The sequence below is a fragment of the Cynoglossus semilaevis genome, chromosome 15 (genome assembly GCF_000523025.1).
Source record: "Cynoglossus semilaevis isolate Cse_v1.0 chromosome 15, Cse_v1.0, whole genome shotgun sequence".
NCBI classification, from domain to species: domain Eukaryota; kingdom Metazoa; phylum Chordata; class Actinopteri; order Pleuronectiformes; family Cynoglossidae; genus Cynoglossus; species Cynoglossus semilaevis.
In genome coordinates, this window is record NC_024321.1 from 6,694,906 (window position 1) to 6,708,921 (window position 14,016).

Here is a 14,016-nt window from a genome sequence, read left to right on the forward strand (position 1 = left end):
CCCCCCCATCCCTAGTGCCAGTCTACATCACATTTTTAAATATTACTGTGTCTTTCAGGCAGAAGCACGTCTGGTCTCTAAGTTGTAAACGGTTTAAAATACAGTTTGTTGCTCCGTTGATTTCTGCTACACAAAAGCATTAGTCCTATTTAAATTTTAATGACTACCTTTAAAAACCGACAGCACTCTTGTTCAAAGGTAGTCCACCATACTTCTCTGAATGACAGCAGTGAGGCCAGCATCCTGTCCAACAGCATTTTTATTTTTAATTATTTGGAAATACCAAGAAAAGCACTGGCATCTGAAGCAGAAGCTGCTGTTTAACAATAGTTTAACTTGTTTAAAATAATCTAAATGATGTTGGCCAAACATATGTTTGTTTGCAGAATTAAAAACAACACAAAATTGAATTACACAAAGACGTTTATTACCTATGAAAAAGTGTGAAACTTAATCTGAGTTAGCTTTAATTGTTTAGGTTTTAATGAGAAAAATGTTGACCAATTCTAAAAAAAATTCTAAAACTTAAGTTTTAGAAATGAATCAAATCAAACATTCATTTTCAAGATTAGAAAGGTTTTAATTATTACAATTAAATTCTCGATTCTCTGTTTCGCTTAGAGCTATCTTTTTATGGTTTACTCAAGAAAGTTATTAAAAAACTAGATTTTATATTCTATAAAAATGTATGTAGCAGAAAAGCAAATAATAATTATTTCCAAAATATGTTAAAAATTAAAAAGAAAAAAACCCACATTTGGGAAGAAAATGCTCCATAAAAATTCAACAAAAAAAGGTTGACAAAATAATTGAAATGTCTTATTTTTTTCTTATAATTGTTTTTATTTTTTTCGTATAATAGAAAACAATGTAAATTGAATAAAACAAAAAATGTAACTATTTTGTTTCTACTATTTCACAAAAGTGAGAGTGCTGCATTCAGTTTTCTCAAAAACAACAATTTTTTACTAAAATTTTTTACTAGTGTGGGATTTTTCACCTGATCATATTTCCTTAAGCCTATAACCGTCTGTGTAGGGCTGTGTTCAGATCAGACCCAGGAGGCTGAGCAGAGAGAACAGGACGACGGTTCTGTTATCAGTCCACCACAGGGAGCTTTTCTAACAAGAGGATCCATTTATGACCTTACACAGTCACTGAGCTCCGGCAGGTTTTCACTGCGGTGGGCTGTTACTCGAAACCTTTTCACTGTTCAGACCTGTGAGCTCACTCCAATTAGGGAAGAAAAAAATCAGTCTGGTAGAAATTCAATATTGGCAAAGTTCTTTTATTTGGGATAATTGTGTAGAAGGAAAGTGTTTTGATAAATGAGTCACTCTGTGCTTATGGTGCTGGTTTGGTGAAGTCTGACGTCCTCCGCCTTTTTAATGTGCAGGTTGATTTCCTCTGTTTGAAAGAACAGGCTGGATCACGTCACTGATGGCTCTCTGCAGCAACTGTTACTTTATTCCCTGACAAAAAAAGGACGAAAGAAAGTGTTTTTACAATCCTGTAGTACATACTGTATCTTGGTTTGTTTTACCATAGTCCTGCTTGTTGACATTAGTGTCCATTGTTGACCTTTGTTTGTGCTGTTAGCAGGCAAGCTAACAAAGTAATCCATAAAGGCATATTTAACACTGCAGTATCTGAAGCGTTGTAATATGTATTTTGGACCATAACCAAACTAGAAATATACATGTCAACCTCTTCTACCAAAAAAAATGATGAATTTCTACCTGCACTAATTTTAATGATTTTAGGCTTAGATACTTGACAACTGTTAATGCCTTTGTGCCTGTGCACGCTGCTTATTCATTTTATTTTAAAAAGGCGACGAAGATGCCTTGTAAAAGGTCTTTTTTTAGCTACACTACCGAGCAATACCTTGTTTCTTTGGACTGTAACTGGAGGCTAAAAATGTTTTCAGTCTGAACATCTGCATTTTGTGTCCTTTGAAATGGTTTAAAAAATCTAATCAATGCATTTGAATCTCTGAAATGAATGATAAATTTTACTCTCAGTCTCTACATTTCTCCTCTAGGTTTTCCGGCACTAATTTGAAACTTCAGTTTCTCCTGTGACGTGGCTACGTGTGGGTGATTGTTGGCATAAATAGAAAACTTTGAAGCCTAAATACAGTCCTGGCCCGTGGAGAAGTTCAAGCTTCACTGTTACCATATGTCCAACGAGACAGGATCCTGCCTTCTACGTCATGTGTTGTTCTTTAAAGCTGAACACATTTGGATGGCAGTGTCACTCATGTTTCTGACTAACTCTCTCGGAGTTGAAATGGAACAGTTCGTTGTTGAAGGATACGTCACAACCTCACTTTGACCTCTCGCTGTCAATCTCTGAGGACACATGAAACAGAGAAGTCTATTCATAGACAGTGAGTGGAGTTTAGAGAAGTTAACGGCAGTGACGTTCGCTTCCTCTGATGGGGGCTGTTGCTTCCACATGTCTGGTCTGAACCGGATAGAAAAAGTAAAATCATATGGATCCAATGTGGTAGAAATTGTAAGTTATACGTAGAAAATGCATAAATTGTGTCATAAATGTATTAGTGAAATACTGAGTACACGTGGAGGGGGATTTCAGTAGTAGAACATGTGCTGAACATCCCGTGGAGGATTTGTGGAAGAGCTGCAGCAGGTATCTATTTTCCACAGTTTGACGTTGTTGAATCTGGAGGAGAGCGAGTCAAAATTAGATTAATTTAGGTGGAAATGACTCGTTAGTTCAACTGTTAATTATAAACATCTGATGTCTTCTCTCTGACGTAGCCATTTTTAGACTGTTTTATCCCACTTTTGTATATACTTTCAACATCCTGCAGTGGAATTTCACTTTCCCAAGCCAGGAAAAAGTCCTTGAGTGATGCACTTCTGCAAAACCAGGTGTTAGCACTGACATTAAAGTGCTAACAATGTGTTTACAATCTGATACAGACACGGTGGCATCTTAATGTGAATTCTTCCCAAACTGCAGACTAGAATTTAGACACGGTCCATATTCTGTAATGATTTATGTTCTTCGCTGTTTCTTCGGGCAAGAAAAACTGACTTGTATGTTCAGACACTGGAATTTAAATTCTCATAATGACAATGTCAGAGTTTGTAGACCTACATCATACAACGACCTTTTTTTTTTTTTTTTTTTAAGTGTTTACTTTTGAATATTTTTATTATACTTCTTTCCGTTTCACCTATCTGTCTGTCTGTTTCTCTCTGACTCTAACCAGCCTGGCTGGAACCCTATTTTGACACAATAAATAATAAAAATATTAAAATAAAATATAAAATGAATAATCTTATCACAAGAAGGTAATTCATTTTGTCAAAACATTCATTTAGTCAACAAATGGTTTCGTTATATTTGTAATGCATTTATAAATCCCAACCACCCAGTTATAACCAGATTATTTTAACCTCTGCATGTCTTGAAAATGAATGTTTAATTATGGTTTAAGAAGAGTTTTACAACATGGAAATACAAGGGAATGTTGAGCAGCGTCTAAGAGAGATGTCAAATAGTCAAAGGTTTTGACATGATCATGTTAAGACATGTCTTGTTCTGTCATTATATATTTGTCAAGTGTTGAGCAGGTTTTATGTCATCAGTTGGGTTTTTTTTTATTATTATTATTGAGGAGCTGCAACATGTTTTTTTTTTTTTAATCTATCGCCCTAAAACTGAAGAGAACATTTGAAAGGACAAATCATGTGTCATGTAGAGAAATGTCTTTTCTATACATGTCCATTTCGACTTGTTAGATTCCTGCTCGATTGGTACCAAATATTAGAGCAACTGGCATGGTTGGTTTTAACAGTGATTGCTCACTGTCAACATGTTACAGTAAATTAAAAAGGAAGTGGAATTATTTTTCTTACTTCCATCAATATTCAAAAAGGCCAACGTCAGCATTCTTTTCAGAAATATACTGTATGTTTTTGTCATTATTTATTATTTATTTAAAAAAAATCTAATAGGACTACACACAAATTTGTGTTGAGCAAAACTTGTGTTGAGCAGGAACACTAAGTAATAATCTTCCTCACCTCCTCATATCCTCCTCTTCCTCCTCATGTCAACAGGTCGTGGCAGCGACTCTGAGTCCGACGGTCCAAACCACAGGAAGTTGCCGGACCTGCGTAAGGACGACATGCTGGCACGGCGAACCTCTGTCACTGAGATACGGACAATGATGCCTTTCAACCAGTACTTGCCCAACAAGAGCAACCAGAGTGGATATGTGCCCACACCGCTGCGCAAAAAGAAAAATGACAAAGAGGAGGGGGGACGCAAAAGCTGGAGTACCGCCACGTCACCTGTAGGGGGAGACCGGCCTTTTAGGTGAGTGGAAACTTTAAACTTTGGAGTTGTGCGTATTTATACTGTGTGTAAGGGAAATATTTAAAAAAAACAATTTGAAAGAAAACAACATTATTTCAGTTGTGTTTGTCATTTATTTTGGTGAAGTCGTAAACAGCCTTGTTTAGCTGTTGTTTATGGAAGAATTATTATCTGTCGAAGGTGGAAAACAATTTTAAGTTAGTCCAGCTAAATCCACTCTGTCAAATGATTATGAATTCCTTAAAAATATTAGTTGAAGCAGTGAAGCTTTTATAAAGCAACAGCCGTAGTGTTAACTATTGAATTCAAATTTGAAATATGTTTCATCCACTTCTTACCATGTTCAGTCCTGCACATTTGTCGTACAGATGTGAACAATGAAGGCCACATGTTTGTTGTCATTTGGTTCTGACTCTGAAGCTGAACTAGAAAAAAGGAAATAGAACATGGACCAAATGAGGCATAATAAATCCTTTTATTATCTCTGTGCCTTTCGCTGCTTTGGTTTGGTTTGGTTTGCCGTAAATGAAGTATTTGATCTCCACTGGATCTCACGGTAGACATTCTCACATTTCCTGTGGCTAGGAATATTTCACAATGACCATGAATAAGCTTTTTCATCTGTGTGTGCGCAGTGTTATTGTTGGGTGTGTGTAGTGTTAGGGAGTGTTGGCTTTCAGAAGGTTCAATGTTTTGAGTTGTTGATGATCTATTGGTGAACATCAGCGGGGGATTTGTTGTGAGTAAGTGGGTGGAAATTCATTAGGGGGAAAGTTAACAGTAAGTGTGAGTTCTTTGTGTGGATCTACTGCTGCGTGTTGATTATTCCTCCAGTGTTATATTGTATATTGTACCGGTGTGCTCATATTTATTTATCCATTTGTTTTCTTTCTTTTTCTTCCTCTCCAACTCCTTCCTTTTCAATTATCGTCTTGTTTCCTGACATTTACTGCATAAAATCCCACATTTCCCTCACGGCGTGTGAAACTTCTATTCCTTGCAAAATACCCTCCGTCCCTGTCTCCCTCTCACTTGTACCTTATGTGATTAACCAGTCCCAGTGACACCCCTAGTCTAGAAGTCCAATATTCGTCCCATTGCCTGACCCCTGACCCCCAGACAGATCTGGAGTATCACAGTGTGAAGGATGAAGAGGGAGGTGGAGACGCTGATTATCTTTCCTGCATTGAGGTCCACTCAGCAAGTATGAGAAGGAGCAGTGGTGGGCCTCCAGTGTGTAGTGTCTTCTCCAGCCATGAACCTCTCATGGAGACACTGACTCATCTGTTGGTCAGCTCTGAGCACAGGTTTTCATCTAAATTTCATTGTTTCTCCCTGTATCTGTGTTTAAAATCCATACTTCACCTTATTGAGGCCATGTGAGCAGTAACGTTGGGATATATTGAAATTTTAATGTTAATATTAATGCGGAATTTCTCCCCAATTTGTCTCAGTATTTCAACACAGAGAGTGTAGAGTAACATGAGTTTCAGTTTCTGACCCAGCATTTCTTATACACAGTGTAGAGTAACATGAGTTTCAGTTTCTTACCCAGCATTTCTTATACTCAAACACTTAACAGGACACATGACTGACTCTATGACGTACCTACAGGAGGAGGCACCCATGTTTATATTTAAAAGTATGAACAGGTATGCCCATGTTTATATTTAAAAGTATGAACATATAAGGTTTAGTCAAGTTTAAACATGAAACAAGATTTGTTTCCTTCAGATTTTACTTTTTTATTGAATTTTTGTTCAAGGACTGACTGTGGTATGAGTTCCTTCCAAATGTTCTTTCAGTTTTGGGATGAGAAGAAAAAAAATCTAATGGAGTGAGATAACATGTTGCAAAGCAAAAATATTCATTTATTAGAAATGAAAGACCTAAATAGAATAGAAGCCTAATGTGACAAAGAGATCATCGTAAAATATTGTCAAGTATCTTAACGTCGTATTCAAATCAGACACTTTCTGAAATCCTAACATCTGTCTTTGAACTTTTTGACCTTGACCACAGTAGTCTATAGACCTAATGGCAGTGAGTGGTTAAATCGTAGTATTAATCCAATATTAAACAACAGTCCAATAATCTTGCACCACTCCATTACAGAGAACAACTTCTAACAGGCATTTATTCCTCCTCCAAAAATATGTCAAACTTTAGGCCCATCCTTTGTTTTTTCCACTCGACCTGATGTAACGTTCACATCTTGGTTGGAGATGTACTGCAGTCACACTTTTACTTTCCAGCATTTTCTGGCCATGATGCTTATAGCCATGATTGAATTGTCTGCATTTCAAGGCGGTGAAGTAGAAACGTGTCACGTCCTCGTCTCTGAGCCAAACAGCAGCCTGGTTACTGCTGGTGTCGCTTCAAAAACTACAGGACAAAAAACAACTGATGTCATCACATCAGCATATCTGTGTTATGTCTTCACACATCTGCTTCATATGAAGGAATACTTTTCTGGGATTAGTGTTTCATTTTGTTTTGTTGAAGATTACGGCTTTTTTTCACCTCAGCAAACTTCTATAAAGAATTTAACACAGAGAGTGAATTATAAACAGAGGCCAGGTGTTTTATGCCATATATATATATATATATATATCAAATTATTTTTTAATAAAGCAGATACATTTTGTATTTATATATATTTATATTTTTTTTCTTTAAGGATATTTTGGTCAAAGTAAGTAGTTCAGATTAGGCCTCAGGCCCTGGTTTGACCTTGGTCGAAAGCTTTGACGCTTGATCTCAAGCAGCAACACCAGAAAGCAGTGTCTTAAATAGTCACACACTAATATCGCACACAGAGAAAGCACGCTGTGTGTGTCCACACACAAACACACACACACAGAACCCACTGGCACAGAACATGAACAGACGACCCACCCTCAGGATGTAAGGAAATGGGACCGCCTTCCTTCCCTGACCCTGAGCTGACTGGAAATGTAGCCCAGCCCCAACTTCACTGTTGACATTTGGCCAGCCTCGCTCCCCTTCTCTTCACATAATGCATTCTGGGAGTTTGCGGTCCAATAACAAGACTCCCCCGTAGCAGTTATGAAGTGTTTTTCCTCGTTTCCCATCATTCTGACTGGGATTTGTTCTCTCTGCGTTTCTGAAGTGATTTGTGACCATGCTCTACTTTGATTCATGTTTTCCTTTGACCTCTGAGTCAAGAGTCTGTCTGACAATGTAGGACAAAGGTGTCTGCACTTTCTAATGGTCAGGATAGACTTGACCAAAAGAGAATAAGAATAAGCAAAGGAAGAGAATCACAGGTTTGGACAGAAAATTATATTAATTATAAATGTAGTGAGGATAGCAGAATTAGCTTAAGTAAGTCAAAAAGTAACAGCTGGGTGTTTGCTAACATTGAACGTTGAAGTGAGGTGACAGTAGAGACATTTCTGTCCCCCGTTGTCCTCTCAGCTGGACTTGGTCGATGCAGGATGAAAACCAGACCACTGTACGCATATAGTTTTCTTTGCTCCCCGCAGCGTTTCATCTCGCTCATGCTCAGAAGAACTTTTCCAACAACCGCCAGCCACTCTGGCAGTGTCATCGGTTGCCTCCAGCCCTGGGAAACAAACATTTCTAACCAACCAGGAGGAGGACGGGGTGAGGAAGGGAGTCTCTCTTGCTCCACCTGCTACAGATGCAGACCAGAATGAGAAGCAGGACAGACGGATGCTTTCCTCTCCCAAAAACAGCCCCTCCCACCTCCTTCCTGGATGCACTGCTATGGCAACAGAAACAGGCAGTCCAGGCAGACGGAAAGCAAGGACACAGAGTGAAAGTTATGACCTGCAAGGAGCGACAACGTGGTTGCACCACAGTCTTCCCCCAACGTGAGCCCCATCAGGCAACCTCATAAATGAATGGCACAGTGGCTGACGTAGAAGTGAAAGGAAACTGCTTACACTATAAGAGCATGTGATGTGGAGGTCTTGCAGTAACTCTGTGAGGAGCATGGACCACCGAGGCACCTTAACATTGCATGGCACTTTTAAAATGGATGCTAATTCATATATTTGCATATCGTAGAATGCATGAAACACCAGGAATGTCTATTTCACTTGTTTCCTTTTGAACCAGTTTGAAGAAAGTTTTGGAAGAAACAGATTACGTAAGATGCAGGAAGTCATATTTGTATTAATAAAACCATTCAGAGGTAATAACATGGGTCCAACAGCTTAGGTCAGGTGTAAACCAACCTAATTTCACTGTCTTGCTCTAAATGGCATCAGAATTTACTTTACTGACTTTGTGTTTGAAAACAAACCTTAGACTAATGTTAATTTAAGTTGTAATTTGAATGATAACTAGTCTAGTATTTCTCTGACAAATATCTGCTTTCATAGAAAAGCCAGGAGTTGATCTCACTGTCATGGCTGGTAACCATGGAAACTATGCCTTTTCTTATTTACAGTGTATGTTTTACCTAACCATTTCCGTTTGTTGTGCTTTTAAGACATTCAAAAGAGACAAATATTTGTGTTGAACTCGATGATAGTCACAAGTCCATTTTTTTAAATACCCAGTGTGGACCAGTTGTTTGATTAAAAATTCCAATATTAAAGTGTCACCTTAGTAAAACTATAAATTTTTTCGCATTAAAATGTTTTTTTTTTTAAAAAGACATTTTATTGTCACACTATGAGGGAAATGCATAAACATTAACATGAAATTTGAGTCTTTGTCCATATCATGTTACTAAAAACTGCCATATGCCAAATAGCCACCTTGCTCTTCTCCAGATTTGTAGAGTCAAACAGACCCTACAGACCCTACAGACAGACCGCAAGCCACACTGTGTCCCCCGCCCTCCATCAGATGCATGTGCCTGTTTGTGTTTGTGCTGCAGCTAATGATACTCTCAGATGTCAGGCATCTGTTGGATGTCAGAAAACATTTCTTTTTTACTTTCTTTTTTTGAGCAGTGTTACAGTAGATCTGGTTTCTGTTCATGTCTGTCTGGCTGTGTTTTAGATAAGACTGCCCCCTAGTGCTTGAGTCGAAGCTTATCCTTAAACCTTATGCATCAACCAAGGCTGATGCATATTTTGTATTCTGTGTGCTAAGATCAACTCGTGGAGTTCAGTGTTTTTCAGTGACTGCCTGTGTTTGTTTCTGTGTTCATCTGTGTCTGTTCTTTCTTTCTTTTCATGCTCTCTGTAGATTCAGCCGCGCTGATAGTGTGTCAGACGATTCACAGTAAGTTGTCTTTAAGTTGGACTCTGCTGCATTGCACTGCACAGCTCTCCATGTCAGCACTTTACCTAACAAGTCATCTGTTTGAATTTTAGTGTTGATGATGCAGCACTTAAGACGTTCATTGTCTAATATGGCTTTAACTAGATATTCAAATTGGTGGATTTTATATTTAATGAACTAAATTTAAATTTGTGTGATAATAGTTATCTGTGCACATAAGGTACTGTAAAATTTTGTTACATTTTAATTTTTAAAAAATAATAAATATGTCTTGGAATTCTGACTGAATATCAAAAATTGAAGACTAAAATCAATTTCTGACTTATTTGAGGAATAATAATAATCCACGAATATAATTTTTAATTTTAGAATTTTTTCTATTAACACTCTTGCCCCTTTTTGCTCATTTACCACAATAAATATACACTATAATTGGCATTACAGGTATACAAAAAAAAAAACTGTGCTGCTTTGACATCACATCAGTGCTCCTGTCAGCTGCATGTTCCACACAAATATAACATGAATGTTTTCTCTACTTCCTCTGTTTTCACCCTCACCATCTGAAACATGTGTTTCATACAACAGGATCTGATTTCTCACTCAGAGATGATGCATTTGCATGTGCGTTTAAATCTTTGATGATGACACTTTTCACTAGTGTTTCTAGATGTGAAAGTTTCCTGGAGATGTGAAAAACACTCCGTCATAAAAGTTTAATTTATATTTATTATATTATGATTTATATTATATATTATGTCTATATTGTGTCTGAGCAAAGAACAAAAAACTGTTTTATGTAGAGGAGCAGATGGTTCTGATTTTTGTGACGATGATTCTAATGTAAGGAATGAGCAAGAACTCATCTTTAAACACAAACATTTTTCTCATGATCAGCTGCTTTTTTATATATTAAATTTATATTTTGAGGTTTAATGTGCATAGCAAACGACAAACAATTACAAAATACATTTACAAAGAACCAGTCAGGGTAGTAAGTATTGACTGTAAAGGTGTTGAATTGTATCCTAACATGAGTATCATGCTGTTACACAAAGTACGCCATATATTGTGCATATTTAAAATATTACGTTCATAAAATAAATAAATAAATATAACACTATATTTAGGTGGTTCATTTTGAGCTCTTCATTGCTGGTTCTTTGGCCAAGACTAAGTCTTAATGGCTCTGTTGTCACTACAGTAAAATCTATCACTGCTGCTCTACTGCACTGGTCTTATCTACAGTAATCAGGCTTAGAAAATACTACGGTGACAGTTGTTTTCATCCAAAAGGACTATAGGAGTTGATGTAAAGTACAATTTTACTCCATAATTAACTCATATCTTTCATCTCTTCTCTGCTCTGTCTCTCTTGTTGCCTGGTTTTGTTCTTTCCTCCCCCTCTTTCTCCACCTCCTCCTCCACCTCAGGAGTGTGAGTATGATCGACATGCGTGGTGAAGAGGAGACCATCCTGCCTCCCCACAGTCAGGTGCGTCATGAACTGATGCACAACCAGTACAACAGGATGAAAGAAGAGGATGATCACTGGCAGGATGTAAGTAGCTCAGGTTATTCTGACTTGTTTTTATATTTCTACATCCCTCTATGCATGTATTTTTTTGATAGCCTTTGCTACTGTAATATGAAAAAAATACATTTTATCTAAGGCTTATTCTTCCTCTCACCAGTAAATCTGGGGCAGATTTCTTCTTTTTTTTTAAGGGCCGGAGGCTGAAAAGTAATATCTGACTGTGCTCCACTTCTACAGTGTAAATCAGTTCAGCGAGGCCACAGCTGTTCTTTGGGCCGTGCATCATTATCAGACCAACATCTCAGATCTGTCTCATTTATACCTGACACTTCCCTCGTGATCTGATTGTGTCCAGGACCTCGCGAAGTGGAAGAGTCGGAGGAGGAGCATTTCAATGATGGGGTTGCTGTTTCTACAACACTGGGTATTGTTTAGAGCAGAAAACTCAATGTCTCGCCTGGTTCCTGGTAGAGGGCGGATAGTGATTCTGACTGGATTTCAATTCAAGAGGATTTCCACCGAGAAAAGTGAAGAAGTAAAGACAGGAAAGACTTACAATTTAGATTGTTAGCCTTAAGTATTGATTGGTCTTAAATGGAATTCCTCCCTTTTACAGGAACAATTATTGAGAAAGTTGCTCTTGCATTTTTTTTCATCATCATCAATTTGAAAACATTTGGTTAACCCTTTTGAACACCTCTGTTCTCCGTCATTACTACAGGGAGCGTCGAGAAGAGGAGCTGCGGGAGGCCTACAGGAGAGCCAGAACCCAAGAGGAGGCGTCGGCCGTCCTCCAGCGTTACGCCCAGCGCTTCTCCATCAGTGAAGCTGTCCTGGAAAGCTTGCAGCTGCCAAAGCTCTTAGACCGCAGCATATCCGCCGACCCTTCCTTCCCCGGCTCTCCATTTCCTCTCTCCCTCACCGCCTCCCCAACGACCCCAGACCCTTTTGACGAGGACCCGAACGGGCCCTTAAGGTTCCTGCGTCAACAGTCGGCTCCCGCTCCTTCACCGAAGTTCACGTCCACGCTGGAGGCGCGGATCGAGGAGTTTCCCAAAGACTTCCAGCCCTCGCAGCCACGACCTCAGATACGATCCCGCTCGTCTGAACCGCCGTCCTCTCGCACACTGTCACCCAAACCGGTGCCTTTGCTGATGCCAAAGCCTTATTTTGAGTCCACCGTCAGAGACGTGAGTGAGACGTTGGGCAACAGGGTGAGTTCCAGCATGTCGTTCTATCAGTGTCAGACAGGATTTGGAAAATCCTCCCCTGCAGTAAGAATGAATGCATCAGTGTAGCTCTAAGACTTTGGATTGACTCGTCCAAATACCATGTGGGTCAGATCCTGGTTGGATGTTTGGTTGTCATGGTGAGTTGTGACCTGATTTAAAAGAGTCTAAAAATATCCAACAGTTTCTTCTTTAACGCTGTGATGAGAAAATGTATCTTTCAGGATCCTAGATAAGTGATATCCAATCTTTGAAATTTACACTATGATGTTAATGTTTTTAAATGATATTTGTATTGTCTTTGGTTACGTATGATAATTGAATCAAAGACACAAAATGAAGACATCTTTTTACAAAATTTAGAATGGAGATAATTTAAGGCAGACAATGAAAATACACAGAAATACACAAGGCAAGATTGGGCAAAATGACTGTTGACAATGTATTATTCACCAAAATATTACTAAAAGAATAAAGAAAAAAAAACAACCAGTAAGATGAAAACTTCAGGTATACAATACACAGAAAAAAAATCATTTTTTAAAATGAATTAAAAAATGAATTTTTAAGTAAAAGTTAACTAAGAAGAGAGGTAATGATAGGTTAAATATAAAATATAGTGAAAAAATGTGAACATTGAACAGTGAAAAGCCAAAGAAATAACTGAAGAAATAACTGAAATTTGCCAAAAAAGAAGGAGGTGGCAGATTTGCTGGTAGACACATACTGAATTACACGTTAGCTAACAATCTAGCTAAAATTGGTTGGTTAAAAAAGCTAGAATTAAAATTCCTAAAGAACGTTTAAGACAAGACAATTAACCCAAGCAATTTCGTTAATATATTGCCACATACACAATAATAGTTAAAACTATCCCAAAGTTGATTTCAAGTTAACCTGAGTTAAACCTGAATGTAAGGACAAGCATTTTGGTCAAAGCTAATGTTTAAAAGAGCTGAAAGCTGAAACAGGAAAAAAAAAAAAAACTTGATTAAAGTTCCAGTCTGATGACAGACCAATAAACAGTTTAAAATCATGGACCACATAAGAGTCAGACCCCAGGACCACTGGACTCTGGACCTTAATGACAAATAACCAAGTTTTTTTAATGCGACCACAAAGTCTGGGTGGAAGGTTTGGCTGAGGTCTGGAACACTTTGACCAGTTCTTCCTTCCCAGCCCCGGCTGCCCTTCCTGCAGGTCTGATGGCTAAATCCCCCTTCATCTGTCTTGGCATTTACATTAGAATACCACAGAGCAGCCATGGTGATGAGCCAAGGGATTTTCACAAAAACAGCACGTCATGTTTCAAATTAGTTGGAAGTGCTCGCTGCAGGATCCATTTCCTATTTTCTTCTGGAAAAACATTCCAAATGGAAATATTCATAATGAATGATCTTATGTTGTGTCGCTACCCAGAGGGGAGGGAGTGGGTTATTATCAGACCAAATGAAGCAGAGCACGTTTCCCTGGAATGTCTTGTCAGGAGTCTGAGCGCAGCCCCAGCTTTGAATGGAGCCCTCTGTTCTCTATTGACTTAAGAAGTTGACAAGTAGGGCCCTCTCAATGTGAAGTGGGCTCCCGGCAGACAAAGCGGGCCCACACAAGCTGTGAGGGTGAGGATGTGAAGATGGAGGGGCAGGGAGATGGGGGGGGGGGGGGGGGAGGG

The 14,016-nt window shown here is 38.5% G+C and overlaps 1 protein-coding gene across 1 annotated transcript in view; it reads left to right on the forward strand.

The window, feature by feature from the left end:
* Nucleotides 1–14,016, forward strand: part of LOC103390720 (LIM and calponin homology domains-containing protein 1) — a 68,853-nt gene that overhangs the window by 44,916 nt on the left and 9,921 nt on the right. Inside the window, exons 8-14 of the mRNA XM_025063349.1 lie at nucleotides 4,098–4,356; nucleotides 5,412–5,663; nucleotides 7,866–8,216; nucleotides 9,547–9,582; nucleotides 11,016–11,142; nucleotides 11,474–11,645; nucleotides 11,749–12,332. Of these exons, the coding sequence (XP_024919117.1) occupies nucleotides 4,098–4,356; nucleotides 5,412–5,663; nucleotides 7,866–8,216; nucleotides 9,547–9,582; nucleotides 11,016–11,142; nucleotides 11,474–11,645; nucleotides 11,749–12,332 (1,781 nt within the window). The remainder of the gene's footprint in view (nucleotides 1–4,097; nucleotides 4,357–5,411; nucleotides 5,664–7,865; nucleotides 8,217–9,546; nucleotides 9,583–11,015; nucleotides 11,143–11,473; nucleotides 11,646–11,748; nucleotides 12,333–14,016) is intronic.